The sequence below is a fragment of the Syngnathoides biaculeatus genome, chromosome 14, assembly GCF_019802595.1.
Source record: "Syngnathoides biaculeatus isolate LvHL_M chromosome 14, ASM1980259v1, whole genome shotgun sequence".
Classification (NCBI taxonomy): Eukaryota; Metazoa; Chordata; class Actinopteri; order Syngnathiformes; family Syngnathidae; genus Syngnathoides; species Syngnathoides biaculeatus.
In genome coordinates this window covers 1,778,783-1,804,612 of record NC_084653.1, presented here as the reverse complement: position 1 = coordinate 1,804,612, position 25,830 = coordinate 1,778,783, and the positions used below count along the sequence as shown (strand labels likewise).

General features: G+C 41.8%; 1 protein-coding gene across 1 annotated transcript in view; it reads right to left on the bottom strand.

The window, feature by feature from the left end:
• efnb2a (ephrin-B2a) overlaps positions 1-25,830 on the bottom strand; it is a 34,349-nt gene that overhangs the window by 5,560 nt on the left and 2,959 nt on the right. Inside the window, exons 2-3 of the mRNA XM_061841733.1 lie at positions 11,383-11,666; positions 1,783-1,875 (exon numbers count right to left, since the gene is read on the bottom strand). Of these exons, the coding sequence (XP_061697717.1) occupies positions 1,783-1,875; positions 11,383-11,666 (377 nt within the window). The remainder of the gene's footprint in view (positions 1-1,782; positions 1,876-11,382; positions 11,667-25,830) is intronic.

Below are 25,830 nucleotides of genomic sequence, written 5' to 3'. Positions count from 1 at the left end.
GAAAAAATACACAAATGCACAAAAAGTCATTCAATTCAACTCATTTTGAGTTTTAAGGACACAGCTTTCAAGTTACTTACTGTAAATTAGATTTCCATCTAAGCCAAAATAAAACAAATAAACTGATGAAAAATATTCATATTACAGTACTATGTCACGATAATGAGGGCTGAAAGTCAGTACTGTGGTTTTAAGGATTCATGTAGCACAGCAGTGTAATCCAGTAATTCACCTTATAAAATTGTGTTGGGCTAACTGAAGCCTCGAAAAGACCCATTGTTTGTCAATCGGGTATAGGTTAGGATTAGGTTGCAAGTGCCAAGCGGCACAGATCATTTCTGTTTCCTTTATGTATATTACTGTATTTTGTTATTATAGTCTTAGTTCTGTTATCTAGTTTGAGTTTGGTGCTTTCCATTGTCCTGTTTGTGCTGTCCTTATGTACCCATCATGTTATTGTCTCTACCTGTTCTTGTCAGCCCTCTTCCTCAAGTCGGTCAATCAGCTCTCTCCACCCACTCGTCTTGTCCTAGTGTACATTGTTGTCTTGTCAATCTGTTTGTATTTAGTTTGGTTTTCATTCAGTTAGTCTCTAGTCATTGTCATGTGTCCTGTTTCCTGTCTTCTTCGGCGTCTATCTTCCGTGTCTCATAACAATTAGTTTACTTTATCCTGCTTTCAAATACTTTATCTTTTTTTTTGGGAAAAAAAAAACTTTTTTGAGAATAACGTGCATTCATACGCTCCCTGCTTGTCTGTGCTTGGGTCCACCTGCCTTTTGGCTGCAAGCCACTACAATGATCCAACTGTGACATAAGGCGTTCTTCAGTGTAACAGTAGCAGTAGGTCATCAGTTTGCCTATTATTAAGAAAACACTTCCTTCGGCCTATGATGTCTGTGTCGTAAATACAATAATACGCTAGCACACAAGGCACAAGTGATGCCATGAAGACCAATAAACTGTGAGTAACTGATGGCCACCTGAAATGTTATCAATGTTATAAATGTTTATACACTATTAAGTGGTTTAAACTTGATATACACCAAAAACTATGAACACAAAACAATTTAATATCAAATCGATCTTGCATTACTGTTAAAAAAATGGCTTACATATGATTTAATTTCGAAAAGAGCCATAGGAGTGTAACAGAATGGAGTAATGTAAGAATTTTTTTCTGTTTTGATACTATTTTTCATTTTGTTATTTCACTTGTGAGTTGTGAATGTGTTTTGCATGCAAATAATTATAACTTTGCATAAGCATAGGTTAGTGATACAGGCTAAGGTATGTTCACACTATTGGGTTATGAAATGTCACAGGAATAAAACTTCATCTCAAGTCGAGGATCTCTTGTACTTTATTTAAAACCTTAACTTTAAACAATTTTCTCAATTGAGCCTAATGAAAGTGCTAGCCCCAGGAAATTGCAACACTATAAATCAGCTAAGCAACTGATTCATAAAAATAATTATTGGGATCATCAAGAATAAGATTCAGATTTATGTTTGTGCTCGTGTGGAGTGATTCTGTTAACAGTCTGTGTGCTTGTAAACATGGATATGTTTAGAAGTACAGCCGTTTTGCTCAATTGTGTGAATGTGCTTGAGATCTTCTGTTCATTATATCACTTACCCTTCAACCCAGGTGTCACAGAGACAATGGAATATTATGCTCCACTGTCTCTTGTGACCTTATCGAAACATTTTTCAAACTGAATGAGAACTGTGTTGTGACAGTCTGCTCATTCTTTACATGACTCTAATTTATGAATACTCACTTTGTCCCACTTTCATGATCATCTTCATGGATTTTGTCTTACATACTCCCCCCTCCTGGTTGTCAATCCCCTCCATCGTGCCATTTGAAGTAGCTATCACACACAAGAGATTGGACAAAGGTTAGAATTATCACTGCCAAAAAAAAAACGTGTTTTGATAGCCTGTATTGCTATACCTGCCATAGACCTATCTTGGAGGAAAAGAGAAAGTTCAGAAACATAAGGAAAGTATCAAAATCCTTACGCCAAGGCACAAAATAAGTCATACTTAACAAGGCTATTCCCATCTTTTCAGTTGATCCATACTAAGGGATAACCACCCCCGAAGTTATAATTTCATCATTTTGCCTAATCGATGATGTGAGTTGAGCAGACATTACAAGTCCTGCAACTACGTGTGTGTTTCTTTCGGCTTGTCCCTTCCAGGGTCGCCACAGCGTATCATCTCAGATGAACGCATATATATGTTTGGCAAAATTTTTACGCCGGATGCCCTTCCTGACGCAACCCTTCTCAGGGAGTGGAGGGCCCAGTGGGATACGAACCCACAACCCCTGGTTTACCAAACCAGTGCTCTAACCACTGAGCTACGTGGCCTCACAAGTCCTGCAATTATAAAGTGGTGTATTTTGTTTTGGAAATAGCTCTCCAGATTCTGTCCAGCCCAAAAAAAATCTATTAGGTATGATGGTTTCAAGATGCTAAGGTTCCACCTCTCACGTGTGATTGATTTTTTTCTGTGCTCTCTTGAGCAGCTGCTAAGTAGGAATGCAGCTGGTTGGTTGATTGACTGAAAGGGGAAAAGAAGCGGGGTGGGCAGGACAGGGGGTGGGGAATCAGGCTTGTTGTCTATCAGGTCAGTAACATAGAACCTAAGGATCTGACAGGGCTTAGAGTGGCTGGCTTCTTTCCAGAGTGCAGTGGCGCGCATTAACTAAATCTGCCTCCACCATGCCTGGTCCCCTCCCTTCCTCTACTTCTAGTCCAAGATCTCATTCTCTTTACTTTTTTCTTTTCTTCCTGTGAACAACACCCCACCTTCACTGCTGGCTTACGAAACCCTTTGTGCTTGTGACCCCGACCCCACCCCGATCACTGCCACAACATATTCCACCCCCATTACTACTATTTTCCCTGAGGATTTTCCTGGAAGCACATAACATGACGAATCCTTAAGCATGGGAATGGTTTTAAAAATTAGGCTCAGTTTTATCTTTCTCTGTTTTGCCCTGTCTTTGTTTTCTTCTATTTTGTTCTGCATCCCCTTGCTGTGATGGGAGCAGACACAAAGAGCATGTTAACAAGGACTCCCTCCTTCTATTCTTCCTCCTCTCACCCCATGCAATCTCTCACTAGCTGACCTGTGGCTTTCCAGTTGTGACTGAAAAACATCAAAGACAAAGCTCCTTAACGGGTTGTGTTCCTGTGACTGTGTCTATTGGTGCTTTATAAACCTGTTGGCACAACACACACAAATTTTAACAATTGTGTTGGAAATCATTAATCAACAATGTTGACCTATGAGTGACCAGCACCACAAAGGCATGTTTTTAGAGTTGTGAGTATGGGGCAATAACTGTGCCAAAAGAGTATTTAGGGCTTAATGACCCTGTGTCAGAACCAAAATAAAAGTCCTTCCATTTGAGGTCATTTTAACTTCTTTGGCCCCTCTAAATGTAGTGGCAAACATTTGTTGTGCCTGGCAAGCCAGTCTTGGATTAAAACATAACATGATTGTTGGATGAGCTAAACCTGCCTGGATGACATAAGGCCATCGGAAACGTGCCAGACAAGGGTATTCTGGAGCGAGAAGTGGAGAGGGTTCAAGCAAAGTAATTACAACTGGATTAAACTTTCAACTTCCAGTGTCAATAAAATCACTTAGAAACAGTAAGGACAAAAAGAAGAACAGGAGGGTGCAAAAAGGAGAAAAATGCCCAAAAAACCCTCAGCTAAATAGCTAAACAGCTATGAGCTAAATAGTGTAATTGCCATCCGTAGAGTAGCTATGAAGCGTGAAGCCATCATCTCAATGTTGGGGTGGTACCCTGGTTAATGCCCGTCACCACTTTTTGCCAAATCACCTGTGACAGGGAGTGCCTGAGCACACAAAGGTCTCAATGACCCCTGGAAAAAGGGCAGGCCAAAGACGGGTCACCCCAAATATCAAAGCTGTCTCATCACTACTGCAACCAATCCCCTCAGAAGGCACTTAAATGTCAACATTTGAAAGTTATATGCTAAAGACTACGATTTATTACAGAAATGACAAACGGTTGAAGCATCCATCCATCCATTTTCTGAGCAGCAAATCCTCACCAGGGTCGTGGGAGTGCTGGAGCCTATCCCAATTAACTATGAGCAGGAGGTGGGGTACACCCTGAACTGGTTACCTCCCAATCACAGGGCTTAAATAAAACAACCACTAACCCTCACATTCACACCTACAGGCAATTTTGAGTCTTCGTGCCCGGAGAAAATCCACGCAGGCATGGGGAGAAAATGCAAACTCCACACAACCAAGAGTGTGGAGAACTACATCCCTCACATGTTTATTACATGGTGTAAAAATGTTGGGGTCAGCGGGAATTTTTCAGGGTTTGTTGGGAAATCGGAACCATAAGCCTTTTTTAACGCCTAATGGTAAAGACATGGACATTAATTTTACTGACGTGAGTATTTGAGTTATTGGCAGTTGTTATCCATCAAAAGGCCATAATTGTTTCTATGGAAAAAAATACATTTTCTTACTGTTAGGCATCCAAAATGAAATTTCATTACGTGCAACATGTTTTCTGTGGATAGTAAATCCCATTTTTGGATACAATACGTATATATATATTTTTCTCCTACTTCTTAATATGCCTTTTCTACTCAAGCTGTCGTTACTGTACTGTAAAATGTGCAACTCTGTGATTCTTATGAAGCTGTTTGTCTCCACCCTTATGCAAAACGTGTATTTCAGTGGGCCACCATCTTTAGCCTAAATCAATAGGTGGTGCCTTTAGTACAAATGCCAAACATCTTTGATCAATACCTTTTAAAAAAAAAAAAATTAAATGTCTGTTTCCGTATACGATATCTACCCATATAAAGCCCACGTGGTGGAAAAACCTTCGAGAATTTTTTTTTTCGGTGTGTCATGACCATTATTGATCATATTACAGTATATGGAAATAACTCATATATTATATTCAAATGGTAGAGTGGGCGGCACGGTGGTACAGCTGTAAAGCATTGGCCTCAAAGTTCTGATGACCCGGGTTCAATTCCAGCCTCACCTGTGTGAAGTTTGCATGTTCTCCCAATGCCTGCGTGGGTTTTCTCCGGGCACTACGATTTCCTCCCACATCCCAAAAACATGCATTCATTGGATATTCTAAATTAGGTGTGATTGTGAGTGCGACTGTCTGTCTCCATGCGCCCTGCGATTGGCTGGCAACCAGTTTAAGGTGTACCCTGCCTCCTGCCCGTTGCCTGCTGGGATAGGCTCCAGCATCCCTGCATCCATCGTGAGGATAAGCAGCTCGAAAATGGATGGATGGATGGTTGAGTGTGAACAGTAGACAGGGATGTTTTCTTTAGATAGAAATGTGATTATTCCTTATTTCTGTCTAAAAAGTAAAAGAAAAAGATCTTTTTTTGTCTTTCCTTTTGTGGCCTCTTCTTGTTCTCAACCTCTGTCATTCAACTTCACCATTTCTTTCGATATGTCATTCACGGACGTCCTTAGGTTGTGCCTTTTTGCTCATGTAATCCCCCATAGAAGGCTCTCATCTTCAAGATATGCTGCTGCAAGCTATCACATCAAACCAATTTGCTCTCAGCTAGAGCAGCAAGCACTGCCACTTAAAGACATTCACGTACACATGGGCATGCATGAAAACACATCATGCACTCTTATAGGCAGAGAGACAGAAATATCTGCAGACATTAAACTGCCTGTTGGATGGATGCATCACAACATGTGTCAAACTGCCTGCTCATAGACACACACAGTCTGTAAAAGCACAAACTAAATCACACATTTATCTTTAGCACATTACATTGAAACGTCTGTCAGTGAGATGTTAAAAAAATAAAGAAATTCTCCATATATTTGAATCAATATACCTAGCCAAGTAATATAAGTCTAACTTTTGTATGGTTTATTAACATAAAGCAGCACTAATCCAATTGGTTGAGAGCCAGATCTGTTGAATTGATGTGGGTTCCTTGGCAATTGAGAGAGGACATGGAGGATTAAACCCTGGTTAATTAATTATGTATCAAGTGCTCACTCCAAAAGACTAATCAAATCCTTGCAGTAAATCTTGAGTCCAAGCTGTAGAGAATGGAAACTCACATGTATATATAGACCCAAGTTTTTTTTCCAGGTCACTGTGTATGCTTCTAATATTAAACATTCTTCACACAAAACATTCTGTTGTCTCAAAAGCAATTACACCCACAAACAAAGATTGGGACAGCCACTCTGCATCTTCTTGCATTCTTGTCTCATCATATTTATTATTTGCATTTATTTATTATTAAGGAACTTTCCATTGCAAGGCTTGGAGCTTCTCCAAATCAAAAAAGAATAATCACTGAATTCACAGCATAATGCCATAATTCAAATTCAGTTGGCTGTACCAGCTACAAAATTTAAGCAAGAAAACAAAAAGAGGCAATTAATAGAAAATGTGACTCACTAAACAGAGAGAAATTTCTCCTTGTTTCCCCACTTTAGGCTCCACATTAGCATTATTAGTGATGGGTGATGAATCAGGAAGTTTGCATGGAATATAAGAGTGGTTATTCTTAACACTTTGTTTAAAATTCAAATCTACCAATGCAGAAGGCAAGTGTGTTTAGTATGAAGCTATTCGAATTTCTCTCTCTGGACATGCGCTGAAACTCCCGCTATTCTACACGTGTACGTATGTGATGTCACTTCATGTCCACTAATACCTCAAATTAACCCTGCTGTTTCAACTTTAACTTCAGAGTGATAACATTTAGATCCAGGAGTAGAGCCGAATTGGCGGCTCTCATGGCCCAGGTCCGGCAAGGATTGGCGAACCAGCCGAGCTATGCTGACGTCGCAATGCCGACGGACTCGCTCCTGATGCAGGTTCACGTGGCAGTTGGAACTGACCCGCTCCCGTGACACGCCCACATGTCAGTTTCGACTGACTCTCCGCCTACTCAGGTTCACGTTGCCGTGGAAACTGACCCGCCCCCTTGCCAAGTGCACGTCGCAGTGGGAACGGACTCGCCACCTTGCCAAGTGCACGTCGCAGTGGGAACGGACTCGCCACCTTGCCAAGTGCACGTCGCAGAGGGAACGGACTCGCCACCTTGCCAAGTGCACGTCGCAGTGGGAACGGACTCGCCACCTTGCCAAGTGCACGTCGCAGTGGGAACGGACTCGCCAACTCGCCAAGAGCACGTAGCTGTGGAAACTGACTCGCCACCTCGCCATTCCCACGTCGAGGTTTTGGTTGTTCCGAGCAGAGCTCACGCGGCAGTTGGAACTAACCCGCTCCCGAGACATGCCCACGTGTCAGTTTCGACTGACTCTCTGCCGACGCTCGTTCACGTTGTCCTGGAAACGGATTCGCCACCGCGCCACGCCCACGTTGCTGTTTCAACGAATGCACGGCAAGCTCACGTGGCAGTGGGGACCGACCCGATGCCGCCTCACGTTGCTGTCCAGGAGGTGGCGACGTCTCTACAGCCGCTTCTCGTCCGTGCCCTGGAGTACCAGTGGCAACCGGTCCGCGGTCGCTTCCCGTTCTTGCTCTGTCGGCGACCAGTCCGCGGTCGTCCCTTGTTCCTGCTCCGATGGCGACGGGCAAGTCCATATGTTCCCATCCAGGAGGTGGCGAGGGTGCCACCACCTTCTCAAGTTCCTGTCCAGGGGGAGGCGGCGATGGTGTCGCCACCTTCTCACGTTGCTGTCCAAGAGGAGGTGGTGATGGTGTCGCCGGCTTCTCACGTTGCTGTCTAGGAGGAGGAGGAGGTGATGGCGATGGTGTCGCCGTCTTCTCACGCTGCTGTCCAGGAGGAGCTGGGGAGTTCTGTGGAGCCACTCCGGAACTGGAGAGACTTCGGGATGGCTGTGATGGTAATGGTGGCGGTCATGGCTCTGGTCCTTCTCTCCATCATCCTATTCGCTCCAGATGGCTCCCAGCCACTTCATGACCTGGCCTCGTTGGTGACCAATCCACGGCTGTCTACTGACCAAGCCTCGGTGGCGACCAATCCCTGGTCGTCTTGCAACCACGGCGTGGGAGGTTCTCGTCCGGAGCAGTGGCCTGCCTCGTTCTGGTTCCTGCTTCGTCGTTTGGTTCCTCACAGAGGTCGTCCGCCTGAATCACCCCGTGGGGACCCTGGTGCTTGGCGTCCGGGTGGACAGGTCAGGAGGACGACCCAGACGCCACGCGTTTGGTGGCCTGGATGGCCACCAGACTGGGGTTCAGGGGGGGGGGGGCGTGCCCTCATCCGGACCACCATCGCCCACCCCTGCCTGTATTAATTATTGTCTGTTTCTTTCGTTTAGGCACGTCTGGGAGCCGTGCCTTTGAGGGGGGGGGTACTCTCATGATCCTGCCGCTCCAGCCTGGGCTGTGCAGGTGTCCGCGCGGTTGCTCTGATTGGGAGGTGCACACCTGCGCCTCATGCAGCCTGATTATGCTGTGTATTTATATGACCCCGATGACAACTGGCCGGCCCCAGTTCGTTGATCTTCATGTCCCGTTCGTGTGCTCCGGTATCCCTGATCAAACCTGTGTGTACCGACCTTCGGCCGTTCTCCGACCACCCTCGTAAGCCTGACTCCTTTGATACTTCTGCCGGCTTTGATTGTTCCCCTGTGTACCGACTCCTGCCTGCCCGCTCACCTGCTCTCTTCGCCCGACGTCCCAACTACCGCTGCTGCACTGGACTGCCTGCTCGATCCCCGACCTCGGCATAAAATAAACATTTCTCCTTAAACTACCAGGCATCGTCCGAGTACTGCATTTGGGTCCTACTCTCGTTCCGATGGGACGTGACAAAAACCATTCTTCCATCCATTTTCTTAGCCGCTGATGCTCACAAGGGTTGCAGGGAGTGCTGGATCCTATCCCAGATGTCAACGGCCAGGAGGCAGGGTACGCCCTGAACTGGTTGCCAGCCATTCGCAAGGCACATGGAGGACTCACACCACACACAGGGGCAATTTAGAGTCTCCAATTAAGGTTGCATGTTTTTGGGATCTGGGAGGAAACTGGAGTGCCTGGAGAAAACCCATGCAGGCACGGGGAGCACATGCAAACTCCACACAGGTGGGTACGGGATTGAAACCGGGACCACAGAACTGTGAGGCCAACTCTTTCCAGCTGATCCACCGTGTCGCCAGTAAGACACAATGGACATTAATAATATCAAAACGGGGCATGGACCACATTCTGATGGTATGACAGTGAGCATCACAATATGCCAATTACAGCGCTGAAATTTATCATTTTGAAATACTTGGGTTAAGGTTAGGCTAGGCTTTTTTTTTTTTTTATCCAACACAATCTGTAAGCACATTAGTGAATGTGAAAATAAAACGAACAATTAAAATTTTCCAATGGAAAACAAAATGTAGTCAAAAATAAGTACATATTTCTCAGAAAATGAGTAGCTACTTGTCTGCTCTTTCCTCACTTCGTAAAGAAAAACCAAAGCAGAAATGGGCTGATGTTAGCAATTCCAGTTAGCCATGTTATTTACCTATATAGCAAGTATTTTAGCTGGTTGCAAGCTCTCATTAAAATGCACTGTTCTATTAAATATATACCATCTTCACCATGACTTTGAACATGAATGTGTTTTTCTGAAACAAATGTTTTTCATACTGTTTGTCCCTGCACATGCTGGTCAGAACCAGCAGGAAATTAGCACGAGCATTACCCAGCTACTGCAGGAAGTTTATAAACACATTCTCAATTGGTGAATTGTACATGAAAACTGTACATTGTTTCATTTATGTAGTATCCATCCATCCGTTTTCTCACATGAAATGCATGATTTTTAGTATGTTATCAATGTAGAAACGGCAGCAGACATGAGTTTTTTCACCACAAAACATGATTTTGATGTAACTCCCGCCATTAAAATCCTCTCGAGGGATTTGTTTTCGTGAAGAAGTAGGAAGTGACGTACATGGCAGGACCGCGCTCAAGTGGACTCGTTTGTTTCTATTAGTTTTACCTCCGGGAAGGTAGCTCGTTGTTCCTTCGTGTTAGCCAAAATGCCGGCTCGTTGCATTGCTGGACATTGCTTGAACACTCGGGAGGATAGATTTACCTTTCATACGTTTGCAAGAGAGATTGTCGTGAAAAATGGATTGCACAGATGCAATGGACAAGAGCTTCGTGGGTTCCAAATGACAGATACATGTGTACACAGCTACTAAAAAAAATAATAGTTTGGGGCGGACCACGTAATTGGTCTCTCATAACGTAACAAAAGATCTGCGTACGTATGACAGGCGTGCTAAATGTGTCGATGTTCGCGTCGGACGGCCTCGAGCTCGCAGATGGGAGCAGCTCTGAAGAAAGCTGCCGACAATGCTGCACTCAGCCGCGTGTGACGACAACGCCATAAAGCGCCCCCGCCACGGCTTGCTCATCGTGGACGGCGGCAGCTACGAACAACGTCGTAAAGCAGCCCAGCTCGGCTCCATGATAAGCCACCTCGGCACCGAAAATCAGCCACCATGGCCAAGGCGCCGCGTACACCGTTCACATCATTTGACACCCCTACATTAATTGGAGATTCTAAATTGCCCTAGGGGGCACGTGGCGCAGCTGGAAAGCATTGGCCTCACAGTTCTGAGGTCCCAGGTTCAATCCCGGACTTGCCTGTGTGGAGTTTGCATGTTCTCCTTGTGGCTGTGTGTGTTTCCTCCGGGAACTACGGTTTCCTCCCAAATCCCAAAAACATGCAACAATAATTAGACACTAAATTGCCAACTAGTTGTGTTTGTGAGTGCGGCTGTTTGTCTCTATGTGCCCTGCGATTGGCTGGCAACCAGTTCAGGGTGTACCTCGCCTCCTACCCGTTGACAGCTGGGATAGGCTCCAGCACTCTCCGTGACCCTTGTGAGGATAAGTCCCTAAGAAAATGGATGGATGGATGGATGGATGGATGGATGGATGGATGGATGATGGATGGATGGATGGATGGATGATGGAAATTGCCTCTAGGTGTGCTTGTGACCGTGACTGTTGTCTGTCTCCATGTGACTTGCGATTGGCTGGAAACCTGTTCAAAGTGTACCCCACCTCCTGCTCGATGATAGCAGGGATAGGTTCCAGCACTACTGTGACCCTTGTGAGGATAAGCAACTCAGAAAATGGATGGATAAAATAAAAGTACGCATGTCTAGAAACGGCACTGTTAGTACATCACATTCAATCAGCAATATAGAGTGGCCCCAAATGTAATGTGGAACTGGGAAGTAAATAACACACCAAAAGAAACAACTTGTTCACTCGTCAAAAAAAAATCTACAGGTTGATTCAAACATCAAGAAAAATCCAGAGGAACATTAGGGATCACAGTTCAGATATTATTGATACTTACAGATAATGTAATAGTCTTTTCCCCTGAAGAATTCCAACCCCCAAAGGTTGGGGCTGAATTCCTGAAACTTGAGGGTGAACTTTACATCCTGGTCAGGCTTGACACAGTTGAGGAGTGGTGTGTCAGCCTTGGTAATGGTGCAGCTCTCCAGCTGCTCCCTGGGCACCATGTACACCTTGAAATACTCCACTCCTTCACCCACCCCACCATCCACTCGAGGGCATACAATGTCCAATTTATCCCCAATCTGAGGGTAGAGTACCACACCTTGTCCTTGTACAAATCTGCAAGAAGAATTGACAGAAAATTAGTATTAAACCTAACCTCACATTCATCATGTTGCAATACTAATACACTGAGCCTTTGCCCATTCGTGGTCCCACATAGACGAGGCACCACATTAGACATGGTGCATGTTATCTGTTCACTGACTTCCAACATTTGCAAATGTTGTTGTGTGACTTGTCCAACAAAGTACACTTAAACACAGTTGTTACACTGCATTAGCATGGCAGCAAGTATTTTAGTATACATGCAAGCTGCTATTTAATGGCTTTCATGAGGCAGTGAGGAACAATTGCATTTCACATCTGTAAGCAGAAGAAGCTTACATTGGCCCACACTGCCTGTGTTTGCAGGACATTACTGACGATGCACACTCACGGTGTCACATCAAAACTAAAATTTTCACACCACAGCAAACACAATAGCAAAACTAGCAAATAATTAAACAAATAAAAGAATGACTCCTGAAATCATTAACACAAAACATGCACTTTAAACTCTATTTACATTCTCCCTGCATGCTTCTGGCACGGTTGCGAGGCACTAAGGACCTACTTAGTGCCGCAAAGCATTCTGGGAGACAAGTAAATAGAGTTTAAAGGGCCACTGACACCTAAAAGACCCGATTCGTGGTGAAAAATGGATTGCACAGGTGCAAAGGACTAGAGATTTGTGTGTTCTAAATGACAGGTTGGTGTGTATAGAGGTATTAAAAAAATAAGTTGGGGGGGACTACTTTGTCTCACAGTTTATAGCATACGTTACGTGATCATTTAGAATAAAGCCCCTTGATCAAACCAGCAAAATATAACAATGCAATTGTGTTGCATCTAAGACAATTTAATCACACACAATACAAGACAAAACAATAACAAAATAGAAATACAAAGACATTTTAGTAGCCTGTAAAACGAGCTAACTAGCCAAACAACGTTTAGTCACCAAACTCAAACAAATGTTATTTCTACCGAATGTTCCAGGAATGCAGTGTGGTGTCCATGTACTTGTCTGAAAGCAGCAGTATTAATAAAAAGGTCCGTCCGTGTCCGACGACATAATCCTTCTCTCAGAACGTAACAAAAGATCCGCGTCGTATCGCCGGTGGCCGCCGTTAGCCCCAACGCGGAGGTGGGTCGGGCGTGGGGGTGGTTTGGCTGTGTGCGAGGAGGAGAAAGGACTTCTCCCTTTAACCAGCCACTGGTGTCTGGGCACACCTGAAATACTTACTTCGCCCGGCATGGGTCCACCAGAACACGCTACATGCATAAGACTTGTAAAAGAGTTGGGAAATTGAACAATTATAGGCCCGTCATTTTTAATATTACATCAGGTTCCTCCTGTCTGTCGGGGAGTTTTTTGTTAGTTAGAAGTGATCCGCATATGGTCTTAATATGGCTCGAAACGATATGTTAAAATGTCCCCGGTCGCTTCATTCACTTCTGAGATGTTCTCTTCTTCAAAAAGAGCTTCAGTATCAGAAGGGGCATCAGAAAAATTCAAAAATCTCTCTTGTTTATCTGCCATAGTAGGTCGCACAGCGTGTTTTCTATGGCGACTGTCCCAGTGTGACATCTGTAAATGACGTCGCAGGCAATATGGGCGCCACTGGGATGTCAAGTGAGACTTCTGGAACCATGCTTATTAATGACACGCGCTCCGCTCACTTTTTTCATAGACATCGAAGTGAATATTATATGTTGTTTTGATAAAAATACCTATTTTAAAATGTATATTTGGGTGTCAGTTGCTCTTTAAAGTGCATATTTTGTGTAAATTATTTTGTGATTATTTTGTAATGCTATTCTGTTTTTTGTGGTGGGCTAATTTTAGTTTTGATATGACACTGTGAATGTGTACAACATCATCAGTGCACAGGCAGTGCGTAGGGGTTTTCTATTTATCAAGTTACAACTGTTTCTCACTACCTTGTGAGCACCATCATGTGATTGTTTACATACATGCTAAAACATGTCCTGGCATGCATGCTGACAGTGTAATCAGTGTGTTTTAATACTGCACCATTATTCATGGGGTGTAAGGAATGTAACTCCAGTGAATTACGGGGGAACACTGAGTTGTAATTAGCGGTTATCTCCATGCACTTTCAATATATGAACAATCATGTCAAAGGTTTTGGAATAGTAGGTTATTGCAAATGTGCAACTGTAAATTTATCCCATAACAGAAGAGAAATCTGCATAGACTGCATTCAGCCGAGTGGAAATGTTGTGCAATGCAAATAAATAAGTAGGTAAATTAAAATAAAGCAATAATTACAAAATAATTTACCAAGTCAGAAATGGCAGGACACAAGCTGAAAAAACAAAAAATGCCAAAAAAAAAAAAAAAAAGAAATGCCTTCCTTTGTGAGACAACATTTCAACAACAGCAACAGAAGCAGGAATGCATGGGCTGGGAGTGTAATTGAATTTCTTTAAATATTTCCCAAATCTAAAATAATAGCCCATTTAATCTAAAAGTATGTAGAGGACCCTACAGCATTCCCACAATCATACACATAAAAAAAAATGCTTAAATTGGCTTTCTTTGCTTCGCCAAACTTAAATGAATAAAATCTGGCATGTTACCCATAAATACTGGTATAAACTTAAAAAAAAAAAGTCTTTGGAAAAAGAGCATGCATATATATATATATATGTATAGTAACTGATGAGTTCATTGAGGAAAAACTTTGAAGTCTAATATGTCTTTCATGGCTACAACCAATGATAATCCTTGTTTTCAAAATTGTTTGTATGTGTGTGATAAATGACAACCTGGTGAGATGTAGATGTTTACAATTACATTTTAAATGCAGAGTAATTAAATAAAAAAATAAATGAATACATAGACGACCCATCCATTATCACATTACAAAGAGCATGTCCACGTGTACAGATAGAGCAGAAATCTTTTCTTCTGAGAAAAAAAAAAAAACATGCATCACAAGAAAAAAATCCCTGCTCACACAAAAACAGATTCATGGGGTCAAACATTTATCAGCAGTATGTGTCAGAGTTCTGCTCACATCTGTCACTGGGACAAATGAAATCAGCATATTTACAGAGATAAATTGATGAGACAAGTTCTATTGTTAAATTGAGAAATATATCAGATCATTTTGCACCTTTCAAATGACAAGCTAAACTCCATAGATAGATGCTTAAAATGTAGGATTGCCATGTTTGTGTGTGATTTGAAAATATCTGTGAAGATATGGACACAGTATAAAACACCATGTATGTTATTCATTATTGTATTCATTTCTGCTGTACCCCGAAATTCATGACATGTCCAGGATATTGGTAAAAAGTGTAATTTTACTCACCTAACTGAAATCCTCACTATTAGTTAAAGCTATAATCCACAACATTTCTTGTTTTCATCAAACCCATCACAAGGGGAGATGGCACAATACTGATGAAGCCATTTAGCTACCCTAACATCTTGCAGTATATGTCAATGTTATTTTTTGTATTAATTTTCCTCTTCATTTCCCAAATGATGGCATGGAAATGGCACCATGGAAATAATGCAAGTTCTTCAAAATGGTAAAAATGTTGTAGAATCACATATAAGGAGCATATTATTATAGTGAAGCAAAGGCTCTGTTCTTTTTTTATCATGCAGAATTTGAGTTTAGGGTTATAGAAGTTAAAGTTATATCCTTTGTCTTTGGGAGATAGAGAATCTTCTTCTTCTACTTCTTTTCCTTTTAGCTTGTCCCGTTAGGGGTCGGAGCCACAAAAAATACGACAGCCTGACTACAAAATGTGATTTCATGAATTCTCCAATGATAACTAACAATTGTATTATCACTCATGAAGTTGTAATAAAATGATTGTGACAACGTGATTTAGTCTTGACAGATCAAAATGTGTAGCTTCATGAATATAATCTTTGTACTTGTCAAAAGTGATGAATGATGTATTGAAATATGGATAAACAGCTCAGTTACAAATATGACGTAAAAATTATTCCAACTGTTTTATTTTGTCTATTTTGGTACCGGTACTAGTAAATATTTTTGTGAAATAGAAGTGCAAGTTGCCTGACCATTTATTCATATCCTGGTTTATTTTTCGGTATTAATTCTAATTCTAATAAATTGGGTGATTGCAGTGGCACAGTGACCCACTAGTTCAGACAACTGCCTCACAGGTCTGAGGACTTGGGTGGAGTTTACATTTCTCCCAGTGTGTGCGTGGGTTTTCTCCAGGTACTCTGGTTTCTTCCCATATTCCCAAAACACCCATGGTAGGTTAATTGAAAACTATAAACTACAGGTGTCAAATTCAAGGCCTACAGGCCAGATCCAACAGATCCAGCTGTTTCCCAGAATACTTTGCGTAGTTGGGGGAAATCAAAGTTGACATTACTCTTTACATGTATTGTACATGTTCCTGTTCATATTGTTATGGATGTGTGTATAAACTATACGTTAAGCTAGGTTAGTAATTGTGAAAGTATTTTTAATGAATCTTTGACTTTAGCTTGTGGGTTAAACATTTCCATTCCCTAAATCCTTTAGCAACTTAGTGATTTAGTGTGCAAATTAAAGTTACTCAGTAAGGTTTCTTTTCTTTCTCATTTGTCCTCAAGTTATTGGTGCCACAATATATTCAAACCAGTGAACTGTGTGTATGTATGTGTGTGTGTGTGTGTGTGTGTGAGAGAGAGAGAGAGAGAGAGCACTACATTGATCAATAAATAAAAATCACTGAAAAATAAGGCGTTGCCATTAAAGAGCAGAAAAACAACCATATAACCATATAAAAGACTCTGTCAAGGGTGCTTGGTGAAAGGTGAGAAGAAAAAAAGAGAAGGAGAAAAATCTTTTTCATCTTTATCAACAGTTAGTGGTTGGAATCACCAGTAGTTAATGAGAACATAGAGTCCGCAATCCACAATAAGTAACCCGCGGTATAGTGAGGGATTACTGTGTAATGAACATTTTCCTTCAGGTTTCAATTAGATCCACTTGTGTGAAGGATTTAACACACATCGTTCTAAAAATCCCAACCTACTCACACAGACATGGCTGCACCTAGATATCGATCATCATCCTAGATACATACACAAAGGGAAAAGGGCTTTGCTGATATCACATTTCATCAGAAACTTTCCGACAAGGGGCGTCATACTGCTACCCAGTTAGCATGACAACTATATCTGCAGGAAGTGGGTGACTTCCAGGAGATCAAACATTTCCAGTGATAATGCAAAAGCTTAATAACATGCTCACACCAGACATGCAAGAGCCAAAGAAAACTTCATTGTCTCATGCTGCCGTCTCTTTTTTTATCCTGTTTTTGTTATACTCAAACAAACTATATCCTGTGTGAACTGAACTGAACGGCCCAACTGTGAAATAAATCATCACCAACTTACGGTTTGTGAAAAAAAAGGTCTGTCTTGGCAAAAAAAAAAAAGATACATTTTATCTACTGTAACTTACAGAATGGAACGGTGTGCAATATTTTGTAAATCTCCACAGAGAAAAAGTTAATAAGATTGTCTGAAGCAAAAGTGCCAAATGTACCGTGAATATGAACAAACACAAGAATTGTGAAGTGTCACCAGTGAGTAATTTGTTCTCCTAAACCAGGGGTGTCAAACATACGGCCCGCGGGCCGGATCCGGCCCGTCTGGTGGTTTGGTACGGCCCGGGGAAGAAAGCTGCATTGTATAAAAAAAATATGAATTTTCTTTAAAATTTGTAGTTCTTGTATTATCCGGTAGGGGGCGCAGTGTTTTAGTACATGCAGACAACATGAAAGCAACACTGCGGTGGAACTAGGACCACCTTGACCTGGTAAAATTGAACGTCTGTACAGCGTCTATTGGCGACAATTGCATTATCTACTTTTCCGTTTGCCTCCCACCCTCAACAGCAAAATGTCTTTGTCAAAAAGGAGAAAAGTAGACAGAGTGTCGGACTTTTCAAGAAAAATGGACATGTTCTTATATGTTCATGGAGGTGAATGGGAAACCTGTGTGCCTGGTGTGCCAGCAGCAAGTTTCGGTGCTTAAAGAATACAATATTCGGCGCCATTACGAAACTCTGCATGGTGAAAAATACAACAGTTTGCATGGAGAATTGAGAAAACAGAAGGTAAATGAAATGATGGCGCAGCTGAAGAAACAGCAATCTGTTTTCACCCAGAGCCGAGAAGCCAGTGATGCTGCGGTGAAAGCCAGCTACCTAATTGCGAGCCAAATAGCAATGGCATCAAAGCCGTACAGTGATGGAGAGTTCATCAAAAACTGCTTGCTGACGGCTGCTGAAATTGTGTGTCCTGAGAAGCGACATGCTTTCGCCAATATAAGCTTGACAAGAAATACCGTGGCAGACAGGATTTCGGAACTCTCTGCAGATTTGGACCACCAACTAAAACGCAAAGTGGGGTCATTTTTGGCATTTTCTGTTGCGATTGATGAGAGTATTGATATCACGGACGTCGCTCAACTGGCCATATTCATTCGTGGAGTTGACAAGACTTTGAATGTCACAGAGGAGTTTCTCGAGCTGGTGCCGATGATCGACACCACAACAGCTGAGGACATTTTCAGCTCCGTCGTTGGAGCGCTGGACAGAGTCGGAGCGGACTGGTCACGCGCCGTAAGCCTGGCTACTTATGGTGCGCCGTCAATGATCGGTAAAAAGGCAGGTGTTGTGACAAAGTTCAGAGATAAAGTACAAGCCGCAAATGGGGGAGGTAATTTTTGGACATTTCATTGCATTTTGCATCAGGAGGCATTATGCAGCAAATCGCGAAGAATGGATCACGTCATGGAGGTGGTTGTCCGAACTGTTAATTTCATCCGAGCCAGAGGTCTTAATCATCGTCAATTTGACAGCTTTCTCAGTGACTGTAACATTATCCATGGTGTGCCTTATCACACGAACGTACGATGGTTAAGCAGAGGTGCTGTGCTAAAGCGCTTCTTTGATTTACGTGATGAAATCGGACAATTCATGGAGAAAAAAGGTAAACCTGTTAAGGAATTACAGTGCCATCTGTGGCTGCAGGACCTTGCGTTTATGGTTGACATCACTGAGCACTTGAATATTCTTAACAAAATGTTGCAGGGACGCAAAAAAATCGTAACACAGTATTATGACAGCATACGTGCATTCAAGTTAAAGCTCGGGTTATGGGAGACGCAGGTGGCAAGCGGTGACCCTGCTCATTTTCCCAGTTTAAAAGATATGTGCGCAGCAAGCGTTAATTCTGACGTGAAACGGTACAAAGAGAAGATTTCAGGGCTGTTGATGGAGTTTGAGAAAAGATTTCAGGTTTTTAGCGAACTCGAAACAGATTTTGCAGTTTTTCGCTCACCATTCACAGTCAAAGCTTCTGATTTGCCCGTTGCCATGCAACTGGAAATCATTGATTTGCAGTGTGATGTAGAACTGAAGGACAGATTTGCCTCTGTAAGCTTGGACACATTTTACAAGTACCTCCTACCAGGCTATCCCGCATTGACAGAACTAGCTGCTAAAACATTGTCCATGTTTGGGGCAACCTACCTTTGTGAGCAAGTTTTCTCACTAATGAACATTAATAAAACAAAGCTGCGCTCAAAGCTCACACATAAGCATTTGAATGAGATTCTGAAATTGGCTGCTTCTCAGGACATGATGCCTCATATTGATGCACTTGTGCAGGATAAACGATGTCAAGTTTCAAGGGCAAATTCCAAGCAAGACGAATAATTGCTGTGAAAGTTATTCATTTGTTCAAATTGCTTTCCAGATGTTGAAAAACAGTGTTTTTAAGTTCCACAAGGCTGGTACTAAATGTTTTTGGAACATTGTTACTATTTCTGTGATCAGTTTTATGTACAACACACTTAAATATATGTTGAACTGTGTAAAAGTGTTGTTAAAATTGCACATTATTTATGTTCTTATGTTATTCTCTTGTTCATAATATATTGTTCATAATGTAAAAGGAAAATTCTGTTAATAAACATTTTGATAATTTACTCATTCTTTGCACTAATTATTAGTATTAGTGACTAATACAAAGGAAAAAAGTGGGCTTATTGTTAGTTCTATGTAATTTTGCAATGAGTTTACTGGTCCGGCCCGCTTGATCTCAAATTAAGCTTTATTTGGCCCGCAGACCAAAGGGAGTTTGACACCCCTGTCCTAAACCCTCATGGAACTTGGCTAATCACTTGCCCCCATTTTCAACATGTGGGAGTCTTACATATAATGTAGGAAAAATACTTGATAAAGTAATACTTAATTACCATGAGCTAATTTTCAACTCTTCCATATATTCATTTCATTCTATTTTTAGGATCGGTGATGATGATAGCGTATTTACATTTTTTACGTTTACTGAGAAACTATTAGTTGATAATAATAAAAATCTGAATAATTGCTAAAAATTGCAGCCCATATATAGAAATTATTTCATTATAATACTTCAACAACTCTTTTCATAATGTTAGAAGAAACAAGACATTCAAAATGCAGATTTAAACGTTTCTAAATCAATCATTCATTTGAATAAATCATGTTTACATTAGATAATCCTGGTGGAGCAAAAAAACACTGAACAAATAAAAAAATATTTTAAAAAATAATTGAGATAATACATTTACATCACTTGCTCGTGTCTCATTGTATAGGCATTGTTGTTTCTCGTGGCTCTTCTCACTAATACAGTGAATACATATTTAAGCAGCAGATGCAAACCCAGACCAGGTAAACAACAACATATGACATTTATGTCAAGTGAGGAAAGTAAACAGCTTATTCACCATTTATGTGACATCGTTCAATACCTCAAGTTTCTGCGATACAAGCGCGGATGGGCATCCCTTTACTATTGGGTAGAATGGTACATGAACTGTGAAAAACCAAACCAATTATACACACACATATATAGCTGTAGAGTGTTGGCTTCAATGTTCTGAGGATGGCCGGTTCAAATCCCGGCCCCGCCTGTGTGAAGTTTGCATGTTCTCCTTGTGCCTGCGTGGGTTTTCTCCGGGCACCTCTCTGGGTTTCCGCCCAAATCTCCAAAACATGCATTCATTGGAGACTTTAAATTGCCCCTAGGTGTGATTGTGAGTGCGATTGTTCTCTGTCTCCATGTTTCCTGGGATTTGCCGGCAAACAGTTCAGGGTGTACCCTCTCTCCTGCCCAATGATAGCTGGGATAGGCTCCAGCACTCCCATAACCCCCTTGTGAGGGTAATTGGCTTAGAAAAAAGATGGATGGGTGAAAATATGGATCAATTTACATTGAATCAATTTATGTTGCATCTAAAATTGGAACAATCATTGGATGTGGAGCACACTAAGAACAACAAAAACAAACACAAGACATGTTCTTTTATCTTTCTTTCTTCTGTCTGACACCTTCCTTCCCAAATTCCAAACAGAGCAATCTGGGCTCATTCCTCAATACAGATGCATGTACATTTGGTGTGAAATTCAAGTAATCTAATAGTACTAAGAAGTTTGTCAATTTGTTGACAAATTAATTCACAATTCGTGTTGGAAAAACACTCTAAAGCCAGAGATTGTGCATACAGTATTGCATGTAAAATATCCATCTGTCCATCCATTTTCTGAGCCGCTTATCCTCACAATGGCACGTGAGTACTGGATTCTATCCCTTCTGTCAACGGGCAGGAGGCGGGGGACATGGTTGCCAGCTAATCCTAGGCCACATTGAGACAGACAACAGCCGCACTCACAATCACACCTAGGGGCAATTTAAGTCTCCAATTAATGTTGCATGTTTATGGGATGTGGGAGAAAACAGGGGTGACCAGAGAAAACCCACACAGGCACGTGGATTACATGCTAACATCACACAGTGGAAGCCGGAATTAGAATCCCCTCCTCAGAACTGTGAGGCCAACACTCTTCAGCTGCGTCACGGTGCCACTCATGTTTAATAATTGGGCTTTAATAATTTTGGCAAATTGTATTTTAAACCTAGTCTTTTGATCAAATTCTATGTGCTAAACAGGAATTAAAATGACGTCTTCCTAAATTTGGGTTAACGTGAGTGACACTGGAGACATGAAAGAGCATTTGCCTGGGTGCGATCTGTTTGTCTAACGACCTTTTTCCGCTTTAGGTTTGGTGTGTATGTGTGAGAAGGATTTTTTGTGTGTGTGTGGGGGAGGGGGGGTACAGGGTGTGGGGGTTTGGTGTAAAAGAGATGTAAAAACATGTCAGAATAATGACTTGCTAGAGTTAAGAGTATAGCAACAGTATGAGTGTTACCACTTCTCACTGTTCTACCATCAATTTCAATTGAAACCAACGAATTACTGTGTTCCCAAAAAATAATGGCCACCCAGTTTAAGGTTTTGGTGAGTCTCCCCTCAAAGTTATAAAGACAAAGCCAATGGAGTAGATGGTTAAGATTTACCGCTAATCAAGAAGAGCAATGGGTTGATTCTAAATCCCAGCAACAATGCAAGCTTTCATTAAAGTGATGGACAAAGAGGCCAAACCAACATATAGTGAAGGTTAATCCACCCTCAATTATTGCAGCGCAGCGGCTTTCGGCCTCTGTTGGCTGAAGGGACAGAGGTCTTTATGCTGTCATCCTATCCTCAATTGTCATCACTAGCTCTGTCTGCTCTCCCTGCACCTTTCATCCAGTAATCCAAGCCTACGGGATCTGAGCAGCCCTTGACATAATTACCCTCTGAAACCCAGGGTGGCCCCATTGCTTTCTTGTTCTATACTGTTTCATTTCACTTTGCTTTTTCTTGTTTTCATGAATGATCGTGATGATCAATTCTGTCATCATAAAACAGTCACATATCCACATACCCTCAGCACACTTAACACTCTTCCAAACATAACATGGTTTGATAAACTAACTTTTAATTTCTCCCTCAGCAAATATTCACCATTACTCTTGCCCAGTGTAGCTAAATTAATATAGCTGAACCAGAGAGAAAGGTAAACAGGATATACAGTGAAGAAAATGAGTATTTGCACACCGTGCTATATTGCAAGTTCTCACACTTAGAAATCATGGGGGGAAATATTCATTGTAGGTGCATTTCCACTGTGAGAGAAAAAATCTAAAAAGAAAAATCCAGAATTCACAATTTATGAGTTTTTAATGATTTATTCAGCTGTAAATAAGTATTTGAACACCTGAGAAAACCAATGTTAATATTTGGTACAGTAGCCTTTTCATTTACAGGGGTCAAACGTTTCCTGTAGATATTCACCAGGTTTGCACACCCTGCAGGAGGGATTTTGGCCCACTCCTCCACACAGATCTTCTCTAGATCAGACAAGTTTCTGGGCTGTCGCTGAGAAACACGGAGTTTCAGCTCCCTCCAAAGATTTTCTATTGGGTTTAGGTCCGGAGACTGGATAGGCCACGCCAGAACCTTGGTATGCTTCTTATGGAGACACTCCTTGGTTTTCCTGGCTGTGTGCTTCGAGTCACTGTCATGTTGAAAGACCCAGCCAGGACCCATCTTCAATGCTCAGACTGAGGGAAAGAGGTGGTTCCCCAAAATCTCACAATAGGTGGGCTTGGTCATCCTCTCCTTAATGCAGTGCAGTCGTCCTGCCCCATGTGCAGAAAAACACTCCCAAAGCATGATGCTCCCACCCCATGCTTCACAGTAGAGATGGTGTTCTTAGGATGGAACTCATCATTCGTCTTCCTCCAAACACGGTTAGTGGAATTATGACCAAAAAGTTTCATTTTGGTCTCATCTGACCACAAACCTTTCTCCCATGACTCCTCTATATCATCCAAATGGTCATTGGCAAACTTAAGACGGGCCTTGACATGTGCTGGTTTAAGCAGGGGAAACTTCAACTGCAAGATTTCAAACCATGACTTCTTTATGTATTACCAACAGTCACCTTGGAAATGGTGGTCCCAGCTCTTTTCAGGTCATTGACCAAGTCCTGTCGTGTAGTCCTGGCCTGATTCCTCACCTTTCTAAGGATCATTGAGACCCCACGAGGTGATATCTTGCATGGGGCTCCACTCCAATTGAGATTGACCGTCATTTTTAGCTTCTTCCATTTTATAATGATTGCTCCAACAGTGGACCTTTTTTCACCAAGCTGCTTGGCAATTTCTCCGTACCCCTTTCCAGCCGTGTGGAGTTGTACAATTTTGTCTCTGGTCTCGTTGGACAGCTCTTTGGTCTTGGCCATGTTGCAAGTTTGAGTCTTACTGATTGTATGGGGTGGACAGGTGTCTTTATGCAGCTAACGACCTCACACAGGTGCATCTGATTCAGGATAATACATAGAGTGAAGGTAGACTTTTAAAGGCGGAATAACAGGTCTTTGAGGGTCAGAATTCTATCTGATAGGACAGGTGTTCAAATACTTATTTGCAGCTGTATCACACATAATCATTAAAAAAAAAAAATACATTGTTATTTCTGGATTTTTCTTTTTAGATTCTCTCTCTCTCACAGTGGACATGCACCTAAGATGAAAATTTCAGACCCCTCCATGATTTCTAAGTGGGAGAACTTGCAATATAGCAGGGTGTTCAAATATTTATTTTCTTCACTGTATTTTGGCACATTAGGATTGTTTGGAAAGAGGGATCATTTAAGGAGGGGCATCAATACAACCTTCAGAACCAGGGCCTCATCACTTATTCATGATGGACCTGCAGCTCTTTGGAGAAGCCCTGAAAAAAAAACAACAACAACAACAAAGGAACCGATAGAGGTGCCCCCATCACTGTCCGGTCACAAAGGGCCTTTGGGCTTACATGTAATCTCTTAATGAACTGCAGAGGAGGAGATGGAGCGTTCTTTTTACATAAACCATGAAAAGCAGGCCTCTTTTGTTTCTAAATCCAATCTACAAAATGGATTAGAAGACGGAGACGTGTGCATGTGTGAGTTTGTGCATGTTCAAAAGACTGGAAAGGAGAATGTGGAGTTTGGGTATTTCATTTTTTTTCTTGGGAGGTTCATGCATAAGCGCTTTAGTATTAAAATGCACATACCAATAGCGTTTAATCAACACAGTGAGCCTTTAGGAGGAGGGATGTTTTTTATTTCCCCCACAGATGCACACGTAACATGTATGGAGAACGCCATAAAGCTCGCAATGACTATCTTTTATCCACTGCTCGACCTACACACAAAAACGTTTGACTGACCTCGAGCTTTCACATTTCTAATGGTCACACTTGTTGAATAGTCAAAGTGGCAGACTAAGAGAAACTGAAAGGAACACATAGCAGAAACAACCACTACGTCTGTGGAGCATATCACTGACCTGTTTAATGAAGATATTCATGAGGCATAAGGACTTTACATAAGCTTCAGAATCAAAGAGAAAAATCAAAGAGTTTGGGAGCTGTTTGTCATTTATTTGAAAATTGTTGCAAGAATCAACAAATTGTGTGTTGTTTTTTTTAATTAGAATTAACCTGATCTCAAACCATGTTACAGTTTTTTTAACATCTCTTTATTTCAACCTATGATTTCGAAATAGTACTGAGTGAATGTTTCTCTGAGGTTGCCAGTAGTTTCCCCCAAAATTTAAAGAGGGGTTGCGTCACGAAGGTCATCCGGCGTAAAAAACTGTGCCAAACAAATATGAGCGTTCATCTGAGATGACGCGCTGTGGCGACCCCTGACGGGACAAGCCGAAAGAAACTAAAAATCTAGTTTTCAATCAGTGATATCACAGTCTGACCCTTTTCCCCTGAACTCCAAACAGGACAAAAAGAATGCACACACGCACGCACTAATTCAGCGGAATATTTGCTGCGTTAGTGGCAGATGGGGGCACAAAAATTCCAAGGTCAGACAAGCATCACATTTTCAAAATAAGAGATAACAAGTCACTTTTAATTTTCGATGCTACAGTACTTCAACTTTGCTCTGAAAAGGTATTCTCATACATAGAATCACCATATTGACCATGGAAACTGTTGGAAAGAGGTTTAAAACTTTTCTATCCATTAATTTTCTACAATGCTTATCATATTCGACATCTTAAGGAAACATGTGCGTGACTAATAAGTGATTATGTAATTGAATGAGAAAATGTTTAATATTTAGTTGTAGGCGGCACGGTGGATCACCTGGTAAAGCATTGGCCTCACAGTTCTGAGGTCCCGGGTTCAATCCCAGCCCTCCTTGTCTGGAGTTTGCATGCTCTCC